General features: G+C 42.3%; 1 protein-coding gene across 3 annotated transcripts; it reads left to right on the forward strand.

The window, feature by feature from the left end:
* The first annotated feature begins 3,303 nt into the window (after positions 1 to 3,303).
* Positions 3,304 to 20,628, forward strand: LOC146581459 (uncharacterized). Of its 3 annotated transcripts, none has more exons than XM_085282918.1 (7): positions 3,304 to 4,359; positions 4,847 to 5,022; positions 5,360 to 5,470; positions 10,444 to 10,511; positions 10,671 to 10,775; positions 13,349 to 13,453; positions 16,468 to 16,808. In XM_085282918.1, exons 1-7 carry the CDS (start codon positions 4,240 to 4,242, stop codon positions 16,524 to 16,526), a joined length of 744 nt encoding a protein of 247 aa, XP_085139044.1. In that variant the 5' UTR covers positions 3,304 to 4,239; the 3' UTR covers positions 16,527 to 16,808. The 3 variants fall into 3 exon arrangements, with proteins under 3 accessions (XP_085139044.1, XP_085139056.1, XP_085139048.1); XM_085282930.1 differs by lacking the exon at positions 16,468 to 16,808 and adding an exon at positions 20,558 to 20,628 and having other exon boundaries at positions 4,225 to 4,359; XM_085282922.1 differs by lacking the exon at positions 13,349 to 13,453 and having other exon boundaries at positions 4,225 to 4,359.
* The last annotated feature ends 2,486 nt before the right edge of the window (positions 20,629 to 23,114 follow it).

Raw genomic sequence — 23,114 nt, forward strand, 5'->3', positions numbered from 1 at the left:
ACTCAACACAAGGCTCCAGCCTGTCTCTCTCAACCACCCAGGTTAGGAGGGAACTGAGGAGGATTAATGGCAAGAAGGCAGCGGGTCCAGATGGCATCAGCTCGAGGGTCGTCAGGTCCTGCGCAGACCAACTGTGTGGGGTGATGGAGCACCTCTTCAACCTGAGCCTGAGGTTGGGAAGAGTCCCACAGCTCTGGAAAACCTCCTGTGTTGTACCAGTGCCAAAGACTTCACGCCCCAAGGACCTCAACAGCTACAGGCCGGTGGCTCTGACATCCCACCTGATGAAGACCCTGGAGCGGTTGGTCCTGGCTCAGCTTCGGCGCCTAACAAGCTCATCACTGGACCCACTTCAGTTTGCCTACCAGCCTGGCATTGGAGCGGATGATGCCATCATTCACCTCCTACATCGTTCCCTCGCTCACCTGGAGACCGCTGGAAGCACTGTGAGAATCATGTTCTTTGATTTCTCCAGTGCCTTCAACACCATTCTTCCCTCGGTTCTAAAGGACAAGCTGGTGAACTCTGGAGTGGACCATCACCTCACTACCATCACCTCATCACCTCACTACCTGGATCCTGGACTACCTCACCGACCGACCACAGTATGTGAGGACTCAGGGCTGTGTGTCGGACAGGGTCGTCTGCAGTACGGGGGCCCCACAGGGAACGGTTCTGGCTCCGTTCCTCTTCACCATCTACACTGCAGACTTCTCCCACAATTCCACCCAGTGCTTCGTGCAGAAGTTCTCTGATGACTCTGCAATAGTCGGCCTCATCACTGATGGGGACGACAAGGAGTACAGAGGACTGACTCAAGACTTTGTGGACTGGTGCCAGCTGAACTACCTCCAGATCAACGCCAGTAAAACCAAGGAACTGGTGGTAGACTTCCGCAGGCACAAGCATTCTCCACTGCAACCACTGAACATCCAGGGTATGGACATTGAGGCTGTGGACAGCTACAGGTACCTTGGTGTTCATCTGAACAATAGACTGGACTGGACTCATAACTCAGACGCCCTCTACAGGAAAGGGCAGAGCAGGCTGTACCTGCTGCGGAGACTCAGGTCGTTTGGAGTGGAGGGCCCACTCCTGAAGACCTTCTATGACTCTGTTGTGGCTTCTGCTATCTTTTATGGTGTGGTCTGCTGGGGCGGCAGCATCTCTGCTGGGGACAGGAAGAGACTGAACAGGGTGATCCGAAGGGCCAGCTCTGTTCTAGGATGCCCTCTGGACCCAGTGGAGGTGGTGAGTGACAGGAGAATGGCGGCTAAGCTGTCATCCCTGTTGGACAACGTCTCCCACCCCATGCAGCAGACTGTGACAGCACTGAGCAGCTCCTTCAGTGGGAGACTGCGGCACCCACGGTGTGGGACGGAGAGATTTCGCAGGTCTTTCCTCCCCACTGCTGTCAGACTCCATAATAAAGACTTTAACTGATCAAGCACACACATCCATACATATGCAATAATACTAAGTGCAATAATCCTTTCTGTCATCGTTGTATTTTTACTCAGTTGTATATAGCATTTGTATTTGTATTCTATTTTTATCTTATAGTATATTTATTTTATTTTATTCTACTGTATATAGTATATTATTTTATTCTATTCTGTACAGTTGTGTACTGTATTTATTCTTATTGTATTCTAATTTTTGCCTCATAACTTTTGCACTGTCCACTTCCTGCTGTGACAAAACAAATTTCCCACGTGTGGGACTAATAAAGGTTATCTTATCTTATCTTATCTTATCTTATCTTATCTTATCTTATCTTATCTTAAATCAACAATAAATCTTTAGAATTATTTTATTTTGTCATGGTCCTGAGTCTGAGGACTCAGTGTTTTGTGTTTCCTTATGCTTTTGTTCATTCCGAGTGTGTATTCTGTTGTTATTTTGCCATTTGTTAGGTTTCTGTTCTTTGCCTGCCTGCTCCCACTTCTCTGTGTTCCCTCTGTCTGTCCATGGTGTTTTTGTGTCTGCTCATGAGTCCGCCTGTCAAGTTCAGTGTCCTGTCTGGTTCTCTGTCTGTTAATTTCCTGTTTTATTCTGAAGGTTCATGTCTGATGTGAGTGTGTTCAGTTTACATTTCCCCTGTCCCGTCAGCTCTGATTCCTCCCAGCTGTGTTGCCCTCCTGTCTCTTATCCCCTGATTACTGGTGTGTGTATTTAAGCCCTGTGTGTTCTCCTGCCTGTTGCCGGTTCGTCTGTATTACTCCATGTAAGTCTGCGCTTTTCTGCATTCATCTGTGTCTCTCTGCGTTTTTGTATCCTCCGTCAGTCTGCGTCTCTCTGCCTTTCTCCCCGTGTCCTGTGGATTTCTAGTTGCTCTTTAGTTTTCCCAGTTTAGGTTTCCGTTAGTTTGTCTCATTATTCGTTTTCTGTTCCTGCCACTGACACCTTGTAAATAAACTCCACTAATCTTTTCATACACTGCTTGCTCTTGGGTCCTTTTTCCAACTCCACACGGCTCGCCTCGGCAGCCGTGACATATTTATTATCCTAATGCATGGACAGATTCTTATATATAATCTCTACTCAAGCACTTTATCTCAGAGAGCAGCCATTTGGCTTTTCTACCTCTAAAACCCGCCTTCCAGCCAAATGGCTGGTAGGCTTTTAGCTAATATCCTTAATCACCTGTGAACAGCTGCTTTTGTTATGTAAATAAGGTGGGGCCATGCTGAGCCACTTGGAGTGCTTAGTTTCCTGAGCTACAAGGAAACTTGTGTTTCAGTTTGCCATCTTAGGGAGAAATCAACACATATGGGTGTATGTCCTTTGTTGCTGAGATTTATTGATAAAAACAGTACAAAAAACCAACCATTTGTACACATATTTACAAATAATAATAAAAAGTGAGTGAGTACATTTCAACATTTTCAGCAATCACTCACAATCCTGACACTGCCATGATATCTGTAGTCTGCATTTACCACATGTGTATCTGTAGCAGCGAACACATCGCACAGTGGCATGATTATTCTTGCATTTGTGTTTGACCTGACACATGGCTCTTTTTCCAGGGCTAGGTGTGGAGGGTTGTGTCCAAAGCAACTGTTCTTTTCTTGCCTTCTTCCCAGCTTCCCAACACTATCACATAAATAAAGTGTCCCAGGTACTTAAATTTAATAATCGAAATTTTAATCATATACGTAATAATTTAAATATGAATGTAGCAAAAACGTATTTTTACTCAATGATCATCTCTCATATGAACTTCAATAACTTAGTGAAACTTAAAAGAGTGAGTTTAATATATAAAGTCTTACACTCCCTTGCTCCACCACCACTAAAGCAGTTCATTAGGCATAAAGAAAGCTCAGACAGGACCACTCGAGCTACAATCCGAGGAGACTTGTTTATACCCCACAGACAGACAGCATTTGGGCAGAACGTCCTTTCTGTCCAGGGTGGCCATCTGTGGAACAGTCTTCCTCAACCCATTAGAGAATGCTCGACATTCAATTTGTTTAAGGCAAAGGTTAAAAACTGGTTATGGACAAATCAAGTGTGTGATCATGTATGAGTTGCATAGTTTTAATGTTTTATTTGGGAACAGAATGGTGTGTATGTGTAAGTTTGGTGACGGAGTTTTTATTATGAATGAATGATGAATTTTTATGAATTATTATGTCTATTTTTATGCTTAAGGACAACAGATGAAAATTAGCCCTTGGCTATAATCTGGTATGTTTACATTCATGTAATTCTTTTTTTACATTTATGTTCATTAACATGCACTGTCCTAAATAAATGAATAAATAAAATTCAAATGCCAAAATAATTCTATAGACCTATAAACTTTGTACACACCAAAGCTGTTTTCTGCCTTCCGTTCACTATGAACAGGCATGTATTTTCGGTTTATGCATGCCCAACTTTGTGCTGAAATGTTTAAAAGAATGTGAAGTATGAGCACAAGCTCACTATGTGAAAACAGCTGTAGCAGGGAAACCCGGGAGGACTTAGTTATGCTCGGCAGTTTGTTGCAGGCCAATACATGTTGGCAAAACAACATGCAGACATTACTCAAACAGCTGATAAGTGACATGTTTGCTTATGTGCCTCCACCATGTTTGCACAATTCAGCTTTCCAGAATTCTTCAATCCAGTGGAGTTTTTAGCTGCTATACAGAGCAAAGTACAGCACAACATAGTAGGTTTTGTAATAGCCTCTAAATGCCAGGTATTTCAGATGTGAGGGAAAACAGCAGCTGACAGCTATCCACCATGCCTGCAACACACCGGGCTTTTGCTCTCATCTCTCTGCTGTCCTTCAGCGCAGCAGCACCAACAGTAGACGACTGCAATCAGCTGACCCAGCCTCTGCAAGCTAACGAGCTTCACCAGGTACAGGTCCCTTGACCTCTAACCTCAGCTGTCTTTTTCCCTCACAATATGACAATTAGGCCCAGAGTTGTTTTGTCAGTTTTCCCAGCTTTGGCTCTTCACACCTTGCCATGTAGTGGGCTGATTGGGGTGGCGGTAGCTCAGTTGGCAGAGCAGGTCAGCCACTAACCAGAAGGTTGGTGGTTTGATCCCAGGCTGCTCCAGTCTGCAAGATACTGACAGGCAGCATTTTATTCATGATGATATTGTAATGTTATATACATTTGAGACCCGAAAAGTGAGACAATGTAGAAAAGTGGCTGTTATTTCACAACAGCTAATGCAATATCTTTTCCTCTTTTTTAATTTTTGAAGTTCATTAAAAGCAGCTATTGTTTGCAGTTTCATAAGAAAGCAGTTGCAGTGACATACAGAGGTAAAATACCAAAAATTGTATCCATATTCAAACCTTTCTGAACCTAACTGTATGTTCTTTCACTCTGAATAGATCCTGGGTAGGTGGATCTTTATTCAGGGGCTTGCCGGTAACGGTAGCTTGGGCGACACTTTGAGGTTTGTGGAAAGTACATGGATGGTGCTGAATACAACATCAGACAGTCGGACCCTGCAGGCAGAGATAGCTGGCCGAGTGGTTCAACAGCTGGACCAGTCTGTTCAGCCACAGTAAGTATTTTTAAGTATTTTTCCCTGTTCTCTAATCTGGAGGGGGAGGGGGGGGGGCAGTAAATATTCAGATAGCAGTGGTGATCCTGGCAAAAGCAAATGGCCATAAGTCAAAAACTGCTTGAGGCAGACAACTAGATGATGACACTGTTTCAACGGAAACACGAGACACTGGAGAAGAAAATCCAAACCTACATGGGCTTCTGTTAAAAAAGTGATATATCTCTTATATCAGTGCCAATACCAATACATTTAACTTACCTATATTTGTAATTTACAGAGACTAAAATTACATGTTTTTTGCATATTGAGCTAATTCTTTACATTTTGACGTTAGAGTTCCAAAGATGGAGGATGCCTCCATCCCAACCAATTCCCAGGGACCTGAGCTTTCTTCAAACCCTAGCTCCCACCCTGTCAGCAGTTCCACACCCCATCTGGTCATGAAGTAAGCCATGCTTCTAATATTATTAAGAGAGAATTAAACCCTACCTTCATCACTTACTAGTCAAAGTAAACAACAACCACTTTTTATTTGTGTGCTCTGGTGTGGGATCTAAGGCCAAAGTCTGCTGCACACAGGCAACCACGCTCCAAGCAACTCTCTGCAATGTTGGCTCTGGCCTTTGTCTTTCATTTACATACATCTGTTCCTTTGTAAATCGCTAACCTCTGTTCAGAACTGAATTCCCAGAGTTTTTCATCAATGTCACATTTCTGGAGGGATTTTTTAAGGGTGTTATGAGGCAGGTAGGTGATATGTGTTATACACAGGTGAGTTGTTGTTGTTTGTGCATAGCTTCATCATAGCTACCATAGCCACCACAAGTCAGGAGAAAATTGAGGTAAGACAGCTGTTCTCATAGTAGACACAGGTAGCTGAACAGTAGATTGTTTAATTAAAAACCCACTGTGTGCACAGAGGCAAAACTAAGAAAACTGTGTCTTTGTCCAACCAATCAGAATCAGAATCAGAAAGGGTTTTATTGCCAAATGTTGAGCAGGTTTACAACATTAGGAAATTGCTGCGGTGCTTCAGTGCAAACATACTAGAGATGGACCGATCCGATATTACGTATCGGTATCGGTCCGATACTGACCTAAATTACTGGATCGGATATCGGAGAAAAATAAAAAATGTAATCCGATCCATTAAATATCACGAAAGCACCTCACAAAACTTGCAACACGCCGTAACTCACCTCAGAACGTTAGCACGTCGGAGCAGTATGCATCACGTGATAGAGCGGCTGTGGCATGCGGGACCTGTCGGTGGTCTGGATAGCATGTGGAGCTTTGCTAGCAACCCGGCATTTCATCTCCGACAAAGTTATCCCGAGAGAAGTAAAGCAAGTGTGTAAGTCCATCTCTGAATGTTTGTAAAGCATTCCTGCGTTAAGCTTAACAAGCGACTGCCTCTTCTTGCTGCTACTTCAATCATGAAACTGCTTAACGATCAGCTGATCGGCTTTTCTCTCTTGTTTGCTTTTGGCCCACTTTGCACCGGAAAGAGGAAACCAGCGGCTGAACAACAGCAGCACGTTTAAGCTTGATCAGCTGTTGTTAGAATTTATTTAATATTACTTTCTACACCAGGATCTTTTTCTATGTAGCTGACGCTGGTAACTGTGCAGGGGCGGATCTAGCAAAGTTTAGCCAGGGGGGCCGATAGGGCATTAACAGGGAAAAGGGGGCACAAAGACATACTTTTCTTTCTTATTCTCATTTAAAATGTCTAGCTTTTAATAAATAATTATCTGACACCCAAAGTTTTAATTTGATGTAAAATGAATAGAAGTCCATTATTGTATATAGTGACTATTAAGTCTAATATATATACCCTAGTAAGCTATAGTACTTTTTCCTTTGGGAAGGTACCATCTGTGCAGTCTGCAATTTTGTTGAAGAAAGATGTTGAATCTATTTAATATTTCTTGAAAAATAATTGATTTCTGTGCATTTTTTTTCACACTGCATCAAATTAAGGTTGATTACGGCGATTAAGCATCATGAGGTGGAGCGTGAGGGGTGGTTCCCTATTTTTTTATTTATTTATTTTTGTTGTTGCTGGGAGTTGGAACCCTATTAGTTAGGTTGCTTAATATTTACGCTAAGTACTCTTTAAAATACCAGAATAGGGAGGATGGTGTAGGTTTAAGTTTATTAGATTGATCAGTATTGCTGAAATATGAAATATTTTTTTTTGCATACAGGTATAACAGAATAGCTTTAGTGTAGTTGTTGTTTTAAACTTGAGTATGAACTTATACAAAATGCAGCAAGATATTTAAAAAACAGTTTTGTTGATTAAAAAACACTATATCGGATTCATATCGGTATCGGCAGATATCCAAATTTATGATATCGGTATCGGTATCGGACATAAAAAAGTGGTATCGTGCCATCTCTAAAACATACTGTTATAAATACTGTCATAAATTACGCTTAAATAGACATAAAAATAAAAATAAGAATTAAAAGTGCTACGTAGAAAGATATATGCATGAGTGCAGGTGGTGATCAGTGCCAAACATGGAATGATGCAGTGAACACAGCGTAGGGTCATGTGTTAGTGGTGGGAACAGTCATACGGTTATTGTTCATGTGTCCAACAGCAGAGGGGAAGAAACTGTTCTTATGGCGAGAGGTTCTGGTGCGAATGGACCGGAGCCTCCTGCCTGAGGGGAGCAGGTCAAACAGACTGTGTCCAGGGTGAGAAGGGTCAGCTGAGATCCGAGCTGCACGCCGCAGAGTCCTGGAGGTGTACAGGTCCTGCAAAGATGGGAGTCTGCAGCCAATCACCTTCTCAGCAGAGCGCACAACACGCTGCAGTCTCTGTTTGTCCCTGATAGTGGCTCCAGCGTACCACACGGTGATGGAGGAGGTGAGGATGGACTCGATGATTGCAGTGTAGAACTGCATCATCGTCCGTGTTGGCAGGTTGAATTTCTTCAGCTGCCTCAGGAAGTACATCCTCTGCTGGGCTTTCTTGATGACGGAGGTGATGGTGGGCTCCCACTTCAAGTCCTGGGTGATGGTGGTACCCAGGAAGCGGAATGAGTCCAGGAAGGAGTGGGGCTGTGTGCTTCCTGATGTCGTCCACAATAATCTCCACTGTCTTCTGGGCATTCAGCACCAGGTTGTTGTGGCTGCACCAGGACACCAGACGTTCAACCTCCCTCCTGTAGGCAGACTCATCCCCGTCCGAGATACAGACCTGTTGGCTCTGTATGCAAACTGCAGGGGGTCCAGGAGGGGGGCCGTGAGGGTCTTGAGATAGGAGAGAACCAGGCGCTCAAATGACTTCATGACCACAGATGTCAGAACCACGGGTCTGTAGTCATTTAGTCCAGTGATCCTAGGTTTCTTGGGGACAGGGATTATGGTAGAGGACTTGAAGCAGGCAGGCACATGACATGCCTGCAGTGAGGAGTTGAAAATGGCAGAAAACACTGGGGCCAGCTCGTTTGCACAGTGTCTGAGGGTGGCAGGAGACACACCGTCTGGGCCAGGAGCTTTCCGAGCATTCAGACTCTTAAACTGCTTCCTCACATCTGCTTCATGAATATGAAGAGTTGTGGTGGGAGGAGGTGGTGTGAAATCCTCCTTGGTGTGGGGTTTGGAGGGAGGTGTTGTAGGTGAAGTGTTTGATGGGGGTGATGGCTCTATGGAGGGGGGAGAGGTGGGGGAATGAGTGTCCAAAGTGCCTCTATTGTTGGGGCCGTTGGAGGTGTGAAGGCTGCCTGATGGCTCGTCAAAACGGCAGTAAAAGTCGTTGAGGGTGTTGGCTAAGAGCAAGTCATCAGTGGAGTGGGGGGTTTTAGGCTTGTAGTTTGTGATATTCCTAAAACCTTTCCACACAGAGGCCGAGTCATTCTCTGAGATCTGCTGCTGCGTCTTCTCAGAGTGCTGATGTTTAGCAACGTCCACTTCTTTAGTGAACCTGTACTTGGCCTCTCTGTAGCAGTCCCTGTCTCCGCTTCTGAACGACTTTCTCTTTTCCAGCCACAGCTTTTTGAGTTTAGGAGTAAACCAGGGTTTGTCATTGTTATAACTCACCCTGGTGCGTGATGGCACAATGCTGTCCTCACAGAAGTGGATATAGGAGGTGACAGTGTCCGTAAACTCGTCCAAGCTGTTAGAAGCAGCCTTCAATCATGGACCTAACTGTAGGGTGAGGAGCTCATTCATCTGAGAGGTGATCAGATTAACTGAGATGTATTGTGCTGTTCTACAAATCATAATGGCGGAGATAATGGTGGAATAGTTTTTGATAGCAAAGCTGTTCTCTGGATATATCCTATTCTCCACCTGTTTCTCAACTCTCACTCAGAGATCTGCATTTACAGTTTTATTCTGGCTAGCATGTTACTCCCTACCTCGCGCTGCGTCAACAGGTCTGCTGGTTTTTTAACCTCAAATTTCACATCCTCATTTAACGTTTGATAGTGTTTCAGTAGATAAAGGTGAATGGCTTGGACATTAATTGAGCTGTGGTTTGGGGGAGGCCTCGAAGGGGACTGGTGACGGCTCCCGATGTACAAAATAGAAGAGAAGAAGTTGAAAAGGCGAGGGAGGGTGTGAACTGGGGGAACATATCCGGTCGTTCAGTCTGCTGTAGTTACATCCTAAGGTTTTAAAAACTGAGCTTAAATAAATGATTAGAGGTAATAAAAGCCGAGGGAGGTCAACGGTGATCACTGACTGTTTTAGGAGCTTTTTGAGATTAAATAGAAGAAAATACAAAACATGAAACATGTTAACAACACAAAAGCCATATTAAACGCAGACTCCTTTAGGCCCGGAAGTAGGATTCGTCACGTCATCGCTTAACGACCGGACATTGATCAGAACCGGAAGGAGCATGTTTGGAGGTGTGGTCCCACTCCTGAAATTCCAATACTTCCAATTTGCTATACTGTTGGCAGAAAGCTGGTTGATACTGAAATGAACTGATTGCAACTTTATATAAAAACTAGTGTGGTTGCATCATGCAATTTTTATATTCTTCAAAATATTAGTTTAATCAGAAAGTGAAACTCTTCAGATTAAGAGTATCTATAGTAAGAGCAGTGGCAGAAGAAACCAGAACTCCCAGTGAACACCCACGTAAGCAAACTCTACACAAAGAGGTCCACTCTGGGGTAACCCAGGAACAGCAACAGCAACGGTGGTCATTACTGAGCCACCATGCCGCCCTCATTTGTGTTGATTAAAAAATGCCACAGATTACTCTGTTTAGAACTCAGTCTTCTATTATTAAAGTCAAATCAGGTTTGAAAGTGTCGGTCAAGGATGCATTCAGATGAGAAAAACGTCATGGTGTGCAAGTCAATATTTCTTTTGGTGTCTCATTATCAATCCAGATGAAATTTTAATGTTGCCATTTTCCACTTCCATTCTGCTTGATCATTGTTTTAGGGAGGATCGCTGCCTCAGGAATGTTCAGAACATGTCCCTAGTTGATGGCAAAGACTTAGAGTTCTACAGTAAGTTGCTTCAGTGAACAACATACAGCATGTACACATGTAATCACATCAGTTACATCTGTCACTCAGGTGTGTGATGTTTGTCACAGTACAATTTGCATGCTCAGTTGATCAGAATTGTTATCCTCCCATCATGAATGCTTGTGTTTTGTTGCACAGTGAAAATTGCCAGTTCCTATCACAGGTTCCTGCAGACCTGCCCTGACTGTCTGCTCATGCACACCTACGATAAAGTAGCCAATCACCAATTGTTCTACTTGTTTGGTAAGTATGAGCAGTGATGGAGCATTTACTAAAAGAACTGACAAGTAAAACAGTAAAATATTTACTTGATGGACTATTCGTTGTATATTTTAACTGTAATTAATGAGTTGTAGTCAACTGACAATTCTTTGGCTATTTCAAATAAGGGTGGAAGGGTGGACCACTTTGGCATTCAACTCATCATTTCTTTTAGTATCTCACTTTCCTATTTGTGAAGAAGTAAGAAAAGAATATAAAAATCCCCAAACCAATGAGAAACTAGTTGTAGAGCCCAGTATGGATTTTCGCAAATGGATTTTTCTTCAACAAGTTAACTGATCAAGTGATTAATCATTTTAATATTCATCAACTAGACTATAATTGTCTTCCATCTAAATTGTAGCCATGTCTGAATACAAAGTAGCTTGAATTCAATCAGGGCTGGACTGGGACAAAAATCGTCCTGGGCATTTTGACTAGAGAACCACAAAGACATAAAACCTTTGAATGAAAACAAATGCTGTTGTGACAGTGATGTACACTGTCTTGTTGGTATATATGTATGATTTCTATACATTTTGCATCAGATGACCACTTTGGTTGTTTTGAGAATAATAGATTGCTGAAGAGACTGTATTTTAGGGTGGCTTGCAAAATTATAATATGGAGTTTGCTAGTGTGTAAGAATACAAACAGAAAAGGCCTGGAATGTGAACAATGAACTGGGGTGCAGGGCAGGAGAAGAATTAACCCCCACCCCCAGGACAGAAGCAAGAGTTACTGCAAGAGTTACTGAGGGTGAGGGGCAGACAAATAACAAAAGGACACTACCTTAAAAGGAGATGGGGGTCAGGGTGTCAGCACCCCTGGCTACTGTACCAGTGTTTTTCCATTGTGGGGGTGTTTACTATAGGGGGAGGATACCAGAGACTAAAACTGTAGCTGTTGTGTTGAATTCTTGAGATCAGCCTTTAGAATAGGACTGCAAAGGACTGCAGTGTGCTGATCTCCAGATGTATCTGTAAGGAAAAATGGGTAACAAAAGGATTGTGTGAAACTTGGAAACATCTCTGCATGATCTCTACCAACACGAAAGGATCGGAGAGAGCGGCGTTGTCTCCCACAGTTGTAAGATTCAGACATTTTAAATGAGAATAAGAAAGAAAAGTATTTCTTTGTGCCCCCCTCCTCTCCCTGTTAATGCTCTACTTGGCCCCCTGGCAAAACTTTGCTAGACCCGCCCCTGCACAGTTACCAGCTGTCAGCTACATTAAAAAAAAGGATGCTGGTGTTATTGGTCTCTCAGAAACAGTTCATAACTTCCCTTCACTCATGTCACCTATCATGTTTCTCCATCACCTGTTCAGCTCTGATGATCCAGTAAGGACATCTCCTGGTTTCATCTTCATGTTTCCCTCTCACCAGATAACCAACCTGACATCATGACCAGCAGCTTTACGGCTGTGGCTCCAACAAACATCAGCAGATCCTAGAAAGTAATATTAAATCAATTAAATAAATGATTTAATAAATAAATTAAATAAACAACTTATCAGGCTTTAACATGCTGCATGTATGTTTAGCGCAACATCCGCTGGTTTCCTCTTTCTGGCGCAAAGTGGGCGATAAACAAACAAGAGAGACGGGACCTGAGACAGAAAAGCCGATCATTGATCATTGATCAGTTTCATAACTGAAGTAGCAACAGGAGAGGGAGGGGGAGAGAGTGAGAGAAGAAGAAGCTGTGCAGCGGAGGACACAGATCAACTCCAGTTTTGTGTCTGTTTTTTTATTCTAGCTGAAGCACGGGACAAACTGCGTTCCTTTTCGCCTCAATACCATTTTCTTCTGTTTGAATGTGATGAGACTGCTTTCAGAGCCGTTGCCCAAACAAGGAGGAGAGTGTATCCGACCTCCTCGGCTGTAATTGTTCCAGCCCAGAGTCGATCATGACCAATTGGCCAATCGACCACCTGTCATTGTTTATACCGTTACAAAAAAACATAAAAACTAAAAGTCACCATCGCCCTTTGTGCCCGATACTCAGTCACAGTACTTCAAAAACACAATTACATTCCATTTCTGGGTTTAAAAAGTTCCCTGTCATTTTTTTTTTATTTAGCAAAATTCAATTCACTTTTATTTATATAGTGCCAAATTGCAACAATAGTTGTCTCAACGCACTTAAAAAAGAGTGAGAAAAGGACAAACAAAAGGTTGTTTTTACACCTGGCTGTGCAGACTGCCCTCCATGTGCTATACAGACTGAGTACTGGCCAATACATTTAGCTAACATGTCTGACTTCTGTTTGTTGTTATTTCATAAAATTGTTAAACAACACATCTGTGTTAATTGTAGCAGGTTTATATTGTAACAGATATTGTAACATTTAAGTAACCAGCAGGCTAACTGAAGCTGTCAAATAAGTGCAACATAGAGTAAACTCTTTTAAGTAGTGGAGGTAGTTCTTTAAGGAGGCAGCTGCCCGATCACACGAAACAAACAAAATACGCTTTAGGATTCAAACATCCTCGAACACTAGTGTGAGCACAATACATTCTAATGGTGCTTTTCCTGCTGTTGTTCTCTGCAGCGAGGAACAAGACTGTGACAGCTTCTGATTTAGAGACCTTCAGAAAACAAGGTGAATGCCTCAGGTTTCCCACGACACCCAAGTTTAACTACAACCCTAACAATGGTAAGCACCACATATCGTCTACATTGAAATAGAATATGAAATCAATCTGCTACATAACTTAAATGCAGTAGATTGCCCAGTGAGCAAGTTACTGATAGGTTCGTAGCATAAACCTATTGGCTGGAACGTTCAAGACAATTCTACTACACAGCAAAAGCAAGACACAAGTAGTCAAAGTTCTTTGTGTTACTCATGCATGAGGGAGAGGACTGGATGAGCGCCGTTCCTTCGCTTTACCTCAGTTGCTCTCGTCTGCGCCCTCGTAACACTGCTCTTTTATTGAGGTTACATGAATGAACATATGAGTCTTACATAGGTATACATGTTTACATGTAGACAAAGAGTACCGTGTGTGTGTGTGTGTGTGTGTGTGTGTGTGTGTGTGTGTGTGTGTGTGTGTGTGTGTGTGTGTGTGTGTGTGTGTGTGTGTGTGTGTTGACAAGATGTGACCCCATAAATGAATTCCCTAATCCTGCTGGTCTGGAAGTCCAGCCGTTCATCTAAACAAAAGGCAGTTAGACTAAAACAGATATACTTGTGTTTGCTATACCATGAAACAAAAAAAGAAGGTACGACCTCTTCTCGTGACCCCAGGATGTGAGTGTGTTTGCCAGAACACTCTGGAAGGCACACAGAGTCTTTACAGACTGCTAAGGATCAAACCTCTATCAATATGCAATTGATTATAAAACTCTAAGCATATATGAGTAAATATTTCTAAGCATAAATGACAACCTAATAATATAAACCTGACAGTTACCACACACTGAAAATGGTGTTGTAGAACAGGTTATCCCTGAACTTGTTTTAGCATTTCGGTTCATGAGTACAATAAAGCTTCAGAGGTGCTGGAAGATGGGGGTCTAATCATTTTTTGGCTGAAAGAAATCATCTCATACATCATGGACAATTTCTCAGTTGAGTGTGAGGAAGTAAAACTTAACATAAGGAGGTCTATAAAGAAAAGGCACAATACAATGTAAGCTTTGTTAGATTATTTGGTAGCTGTAACTCAGGAAGTACAGCATGTCATCTAATAGTTGGGAGGGTTTTTTTTTTTTTTTTTGCTCTAATCAGTAGCCTATGCAATGTATCCTTGGTGAAGAAACTAAATGCTCTCCAATACATGAGGGATGCATCCAGTGAGGGATATTGTATATAGTGCTTGAGTAGAGATTATATATAAGAATCTGTCCATGCATTAGGATAATAAATAAAATAATTCTAAAGATTTATTGTTGATTTATTGTGATGGGCAGCAAATTCCAGATTCCTCTAACAGTCCAAAGACATGCTGTCATTGGGGTTAGGTTAATTGGTGATTCTAAATCGCCCATAGGTCTAAATGGTTGTCTTTCTCTAAGCGTTAGCCCTGCTTCTGGCTAGTGATCTGTCCAGGGTCTACCCCACCTCTGTGACAGCTGGAATAGGCTCCCTGTGACCCTCATAAGGATAAGCGGAAGTGAATTGATGGATGATTTATTGTTTTGCAGATGAAAATAACATGCTAGCCAGTTAGCACATAGGCTTAAGGTTCAATGGGTTGGTTTAGCTCAGGCAGTAGAGCAGGTTATCTACTTATCACAAGAATGGTGGCTTGAGCCATGCCTGCTCCAGTCTGCATCCTTGGACAAGGTGATAACTCTCTGATGGATCCGTTGGTGTTATAAAGTAATTATACAGAAAAAACAGAAAGAAAGCAAATGAGACAAGTTCTATAAAGTGCTTTGAGCGCTCAGGTATAGTAGAAAAGCGCTATATACAAAAACATGTACTTGCCAAGCAGTTGTGGTGGTTTCAAGGGAGCAACCAGACAGAGGGACCAACTCCACCACCTTTAATTGTAGCTAATGACAATAGTCTGCACTCCAACAACTCCAACCAGAGTTAGAGTTCACGGCCAGCGAGAATTGGAGATTATGTATCAGAATTTCAGGAGGAGGACCACACCTCCAAACACGCTCCTTCCGGCTGCCATCTATATAGGTTCCCCTAGTTCTGCAATCTGATCATTCTCGTTTACGTGTCCCACCCTCACTCTCTCCTTCTACTCCATTCTTCAACTTCTTCACTCCTATTTAGTACATGGGGATCTGCCAGGCCCGGGAGCCATTGCCAGTCCCCTTCGAGGCCTTCCCCAAACCGCAGCTCAATTCATGTCAAAGCATTCACTACTAAAACGCTGTCCAACTTATAATGAGGACGTGGGCCCAGCTAGTGAAAGACTTACCAAATAAATTGCTTGCACATGAAAAACATAACATCCCAATTATTTGATCTTTCACTTGAAATGTGCACACAAATGCATGTTGATCCTTATACCGACCTCCACTGCAAACACAATGCAAATCTGATAGTTACAGTCGGCCCTCTGGTCAGTCACACATCTTGGGAATCATGTTGAAGGACAGGCAGTGAAAAACACAGTGAATGGAGATGGAGCTCTTTGGGTAGCAGAATTAATGGCCGACTAGCTAAGATTTGTTTTACTCCCACATTTCTTAATGCACTTCAGCTTTCTCAAATACCACTCTGGACCCTGCTTGTCCCCAATCCAAGCTAAGATTGCAAAGCTTCTCAAGAAGATTGTCATGCAGTTGCTGGTTGCTGTTGGTTGCAGTTTAGTTGCTGGATGATTTCCATGTTATAGCAGTATCTGGTAATACAAGATGAAAGTTAAAGAAAAAACATATATAAACATGAAGTAAGAAAGACTACAGCAAACTTATCTTTGCATGTTTCACAATGTTAATGACTCCAAAGTTCATCTCATCACAAGAATCTGTGCCATTGTAGTTAAAGTAAGACAGGATGAGAAACAATAGAATTTACAGCCACTGCCATCTATTGTGTAAGAACATGACCCCTTGGAGAGAAAGGTAATCTGTATATTTAGCATTTAATGGAGGGTAAAGGACACTTGGAGGTGGGGAGGACCTAAGGATTTGCATTTGATGTCACTTCTCCAGAACGATCTATTCCTGTTTGTCTGTGAATCTTTATTCCCTTTACAGAACTGTGTCCTGTGGAGGAAAAGAAGTCAGAATCCACACCTCAACAAAACCTCCACTAACAGAGTTCTTAATAACACTGCCACTGCTATTGTCAAACTTACGCTGTTGATTGGTTTTTACTCATGATTTAGTTGAAAGAAATTTGACAAGTTTGAATGTCCAAACTGTTAAGTAATTTTTACTAGTAGTAATCAGCTAAGGCATTTGATCTTTCTGAATGTAGACCTGCACTGAGGACAGACTGTCTGGCTGCTGAGTTTGGTTCTGTTTCTGTTCTGTGGATTTGTTTGCAGTGTTTTGTTTGTCTGTTGAACTGAAATTAAAAGTTTGATTAAAATACTAAACAAAAGTAAGAATGCCTGCTTTTGTAACAGAACAAATAAACAAAATTAGGCAATTATAAGACTTCTCATAAAAAACACTAAATGCAAAAGGGTTTATCAAAACACAAAGCATTCATATTAACCTAGTAAAGCTAAAATATGAGGCTACGGATGATAATAAATTAGGAGCCATTTTGGAGCCAAAAGAGCTGACTCTCTGAAAAGACCTGAACTTCCCATCACTAGTCAGTAAGCCACAAAAACCACATGTCACGGTCGCCACTGACAGAAAATGGCAGTAAACATGTTTTTAAAACTTTAAGCACTTATTTCTTAAATCCAGCTCCACACACGGTGTTACGTCTATGTCAGTTATGTGTAGCATTGCATGTCCCCTTTAACCCAAAGGAGATCCTTAAATATCCTGAATTGTTCCTAATGACAAAAACTGGCAGCTTCCCAAAAAGTGCAATAATATTGTTATATATTAATATTGTTTTGCACTTTAAATGAGTCAGTCTTTTAAAACTACTTCTGCCTAAGATATTCGTATCAAGTATAATTATATTTTGGGGGGTTTAACCCTTTGAAGGCCAGTATGTTTACATAGCTGCACTGTTTTTTAACTGAAAAAAAACCCAATAAACTAAAATATTTTCCATAAAATACATTTCAAGAAAGATTTCATTGCTATTATAATTAGGCCTTTAGATTGGCACCAAGGTTGATTTTGATTCATCATTATTTTTTTGCAGGGGCACAGTAAATGTAATAATCATAACCTATAATGGTATATGATGTTTTTCACTTTTTCCACACTAAATGTTTATTACCTTGCTAACGTAAATAAAAATACAAGCTCAGTTTGAACTAGAAAAACATTTATTTTAGAAAGATAAACATGAACATTTATGTTGTTGGGGATGGGGAGAGAGACAGACAGGGAGAGAAGTAGTAAAGTAAATTGTACGTGTTAGTCCCCATAGGGAAATAGTTCCTTTGCATTTAACCCATTCACCCAGTGAAGCAGTGGGCAGCCACCAGTGCAGCGCCCGGGGAGCAGTGTGTAGGGACGGTACCTTGCTCAGGGGTACCTCAGGGTAGCCGTTCAGTGGAGTCGAACCCTCGACCTTCCAATCATGGGGCCACCACTCTACCTACTGAGCTATCCCTGCCCTAGTATGTGTCTGGGTGTGAGAGTCCTGCTCAGACGGCACAGTCGTTACAAATGGACACACTGTGGTCCTTGCATGTATGCTTCTCACATTTGCAGCAGGTGTTGAAAACTCTTCTCCTTTTGTCTTTGCAAAGTTCGCACTGCCTCCTGCTCTTACATTGAATGATGGGAGCGGTCCATGAAGCCGCTGCAGTCAGATCTGTGACTACTGCTGCAGCGGCTGATGAGCGAGGAAGGCGCTCTCTCTTTGCTATGTGTGGGTTCACCAGCATTTCTCCCACTTCTTCAATGAAGAGCCTCCGTCTGTGTCCTTTCTGCTTCTGCCAGGATGACTCGATTGATGTCCACAGGACGTAGGCATTGTAAAGTGAAACATCAAGGACGTTGTGGAAGAGGGCCAGTGGCCAGTAATTTGTTTTCCTCCTGCAGGAGTAGGTGCCAACAACCTAACAAAAAAAGAAGCATAAAACATACATATATATTAGACAAGAATATGAGCAAGAATGAATAAATATATGCATAACTGGTTCAGGGCTAGCAAAATTTCAAAATCCCCGGTTGCCCTTCGGGCAGGGACTCTTCAGTTTTTGGTAGCCCAAAATAAATTTAAGTAGCCCGAATAAAGAAGAGAGCAATTTTTTGATTGATGTTTTGTTTCCTGTTTAGTTTCCTTTACAATATTATACATTAAAGTATAATATTGTAACGGAAACAAAACATTAAACAAAAAATTGTTGAAACACAAATTACAACATTGTATAAAAATTACAATCATCAACTCAAATACTTGGTTCTAATTGAACAGAAATTTCTATGAACTTGTAAGAACTGTGTAGGACATGAATCAGTCTGTGTCAGATCAGAATTTGAAATTTCCACTGAAGTCACGGGTAAGAGACAAGTGGAACCAAGATCGAGGCCGTTTGCTTTTTGAAGCTTGCAAAGACTGCTAAATTGTGCCAGTGGTAGTTCACTCTTTGCAACATAGTACGCTGTTCTATTTGCAATTGGTGTTTGTTCTGGGAAAGATATTGCAGACTGAGCAATAATGCATTTCTCATGGGTTCTAATGGGGGCCTTTCTTAAAATGACTGGTTCCAGTAACAAAGGCGCTTGTTGACTCAGAAATCCAGGGAAAACCAACAACACAGCCGGCAGAACATTATGTTATTTACACGGGTGCACATAAGTGGTCTGCAGGTGCCGCATTCGCTGTCAAAATAAAAGACGCACCAGATAAGAAGTTGCAACGCGCGTTTGCGTCCATATAAAAGGCTGTTTTTGTCCTAGAGTGGGATTTTCACGGCACATTCTGCACCACATCTCTGTGCGTTCATCATTTGTTTGAAGCCAGCTCACCTCCTGCAACCACTTTTCCGAGAATACGTGCTTCTTTTGTGGTTCGGACTCCTTCTGACATTTCTTTGGAGGTGGAGGAACGCCAAAGCAATTGCTTAAAGGAGCTTCTTCGACATCTTGAAAAGTTCTAAACAAATGTCTGTCCTCCTCCAGAAAATCTTATGTACGCAAACACGCGTTGCAACTTCTTATCTTGTGCGCGTTTTTTATTTTGACAGCGAATGCGGCACCTGCGGACCACTTATGTGCAGCCCTGGTTATTTAGCTCGTCATGTTGCAGCCACAGAAATTCTTTTGTCCATGAAACCATAAAGCTGCACTTTCTTTTTGCCTTATAGTCTGATTTGTCATAACTTTTCCGTTTTGTGGTAAGCTTTTCTTTGGCTGTCACTTCTTCACCCTGACCTGTCTTATTTGGCTCAGCAGAACTAAAATACATATCCTGCTGCATTTACACACGGACTCACATAACGGTCAGCGATTCTCTGCGTGATCAACCTCTTACATGTTTAACCCTTGGAGATCCTTTAAAAAGACATCCACCTTTGCTTTTAATGGACATAAATGTCCATTCCCCAAAAAGTGCTATAAAAACTTTATATATTCATATTTTTTTCCACTTTAAATTGGTCAGTCTTTTAAAACTACTTCTCCCTGAAATATTCATATAAAGTTTTAATTATATTTTCGTTGTTTTAAATCCTAGTTTTATTACATGAGCGTCCTGTTTTTTTAGCCCCAAAAAACAAAAAACTAAATATTTTCCAAAAAAAACATTTGAAGTAATATTTGTTTGTTATTATAATTAGGCCTTTAGATGGACCAAAGATTGGCACCAACATTCCTTTCGATCCACTTTTATTTTTTTTGCAGGAGCAGATTTAAAAAAAATGCATCCACCTTTATGCCTAAGGACAATTCCCCAAAAAGTGCTATAAAAACTTTATATATTCATATTTTTTTCCACTTTAAATTGGTCAGTCTTTTAAAACTACTTCTCCCTGAAATATTCATATAAAGTTTTAATTACATTTCGCGGATTTTAACCCTTTATATCCCGGTTTCGTCACATGAGCGCACTGCTTTTTTTGCCCCAAAAAACAAAAAACTTGAATATTTTCCAAAAAAAACATTTGAGGTAATATTCAATTGTTATTATAATTAGGCCTTTAGATGGACTAAAGATTGGCACCAACATTCATTTCGATCGCCTTTTTTTTTTTTTTTTCAGGACCAGAAAATGGTCCCCAGGCGGCCAATGCTGCTGCTCTAGGCCGAAAGAAGTGCATCTTCCCGGGGTAAGTCGCGACGATCACCAGGGCACGATCACTGGGGACTCCTTTCTACAGCACACACCACGTGACAACAAATACGTCATTTCCTGTTGATTAAAAAAAAATGCACCGTCTCACGGCCCTAGGGACTGAAAATGGTCCCGCCCGATCAGCGGGCGAAGCCGCTGCTGCACGCCGGGAATCAGGCTTCCTTTCCCGCAGGTCTGTCTAAGCAGCCCGCTGTTTTCCAGCAGGGGTCAAATGTGAAGCAAGGGCGCCACCCGGTGGACAAATAAGAAAATTACAATTCTAAGGCCCCTAGTTCAAACTAAAACTAAATTTACACCACAATTATAAAATATAATTAAAAAGAAAATTCTTTGACAAATTTGGCTATATTCCACTCAACACAGTGAAAATGGTTTAAAATTAAAAATGCAAAATACCATAAATGTCCCTAAGGACCTCTGAGGGTTTTAAGCTGGGGGAGATTTCACTTGTCATGTTTGCATAGTAAGCTAACGATTAATAAGACGATGTCAGAGGAATTGGTGCGCAAATTATCGTCACTCACCAATCAGTGCTGTCGCTCTCTATACACAGTTCGCGCGATTGCAAAGTGAAAGCAAAAAACAAGCGCAAATTCAAACGCGATTTCAATATGTCACATATTGACAGTGGCTCACCCAATGACATAATTACCCAGCACTGACATATATTTTTCCTTCCTCTGACAGCCCGACGGGCAGGGCAGAGATAGATTTTGGTACCCTGACTGGAAAAATCGCTAGCCCCGGGACGTCGGGCTAGCGATATTGCAAGCCCTGTGGTTCGTAATGACACCTACCTTATCAAGGTTGTCGACACCTCCTTTGCATTTGTTGTAATCTTCGATTATTACAGGCTTTCTCTTCCCTTCTTTGCTCACGTCTGGGCGGCGGTGTTTTGTGCTTAGTAGCAGCACATTCTTGCCCCGTCGGGGGATGTAAGACACAAGTGTGTGGGTGTTTGTAAAAGCAAAGATGGAGGAGAAGATCTCTCTCTCTTTTGCCTGGAGCAAATGAGGTGGAAGCTCAGGCTTGTTTTGGCGAATTGTGCCAACCAGGGCCATTTTCCTCTTGAGTAGCTCATCTGCCAGTGCACAGGAAGTGAAAAAATTATCACAGGTGACGACGTGTCCCTGGAGCCCCTCTGTCATGTCCAGGACCACCCTCATCCCCTGGTTGACTTCAACACGATCTGGAGCTGCTTTGCCCGTGTACACCTGCAGTCTCCATGCGTAGGATGTTTTGACATCACAGGCTGCCCAAATCTTGATACCATATTTGGCCGGCTTCTTTGGCATGTACTGCCTGAAGCTACACCTGCCTTTGAACGCGACGAGTTGTTCATCCACACAGAGATCTCTGTCTGGGCTGAACAGCATCTCCAGGCGGTGCGTCCACATATTCCAGACTTTGCGGAAGGGAGCCATCTTGTCAACACGGCGTGGGGGGCGGGATAGCTTATCATCGAACCGCAGTGCTCTGCTGATGTGGTGAAACCTGTTCTCGGACATCGTAGCCCGGAAAATGCTCCGTCCCCATTTTTCACTCCAGAGGCTCTTCGTTGATTCGTGTTTTGACCTGTAAACACCGGACAAAACGAGCAGCCCCACATAAGCCCGAAACTCCTCTGCGTCTATATCTCGCCAGCCGGGAATTTTGCGATTCCCATGCAGGTTTGTCATGGACACAATATGCTTCACGATCTCATCCGTTAGAAACAGCGCGAAGCTGGATATGGGGTCAACGATTCAGAGAGTGGCATAGCGTGTAGGTCCCGGGGTCAGACCAGTGGCTGCTGGGATGTAGCGGAACGTCTCAGCGTTTGTGGGAGACCAAGATATTTTTCCATTTTTTGACGTCCATGCTGCTTCATCAATTTTCTCTCCGTTTTCATCTCCGGCCGCTGCTGTTTCATCAATTTTCTCTTCGCTTTCATCTTCATCCGAGTCGGAACTGGACCCCAGCTGCTCTGTTTCTGCCTCCGATACCTCCTCCTCTTCCTCCTCGTCCCCGCGGAGCTATCCTCGTACTCAGAGTTCATGATGACTGACTGTTGTGATATTTTGATACCATGGTAGCATTTACAGGATATTGTTTTATTGTGATATTATACAGGAAAACTGTTACTCAATAAGGCCCATTTACTAGTTGTTTTTCTCTTTCTCTCTGACCCAAGAATTGATGTGTAAGAATCACAGGCTGGTACCCCAAGGTCGAAAATACCACAGAGACGAGACCACTTCCTTACTCCCATCCTCCCTTCCTTATCTTTTAGAAAAGAGCTTGTTAAAAAGCCAGGTGGTTTGTTTCAGAATTCACTAATGAAAGAACTCTGTATTCTATGTCTAGGAGTGTATTTTGCTGGGATGACCATAAATTGTAACTGAAGCTGAACTACACAAAGGATACTTCTCTGCTCACAAGGCAGGAAGACGTTTCCTTATTTGGTCTGTACCGGTTTGAACTG

The sequence above is a fragment of the Mchenga conophoros genome, linkage group LG2, assembly GCF_057382185.1.
Source record: "Mchenga conophoros isolate Kocher_MC1m ecotype Shallow Benthic linkage group LG2, M_conophoros_male_GT1.1, whole genome shotgun sequence".
NCBI classification, from domain to species: domain Eukaryota; kingdom Metazoa; phylum Chordata; class Actinopteri; order Cichliformes; family Cichlidae; genus Mchenga; species Mchenga conophoros.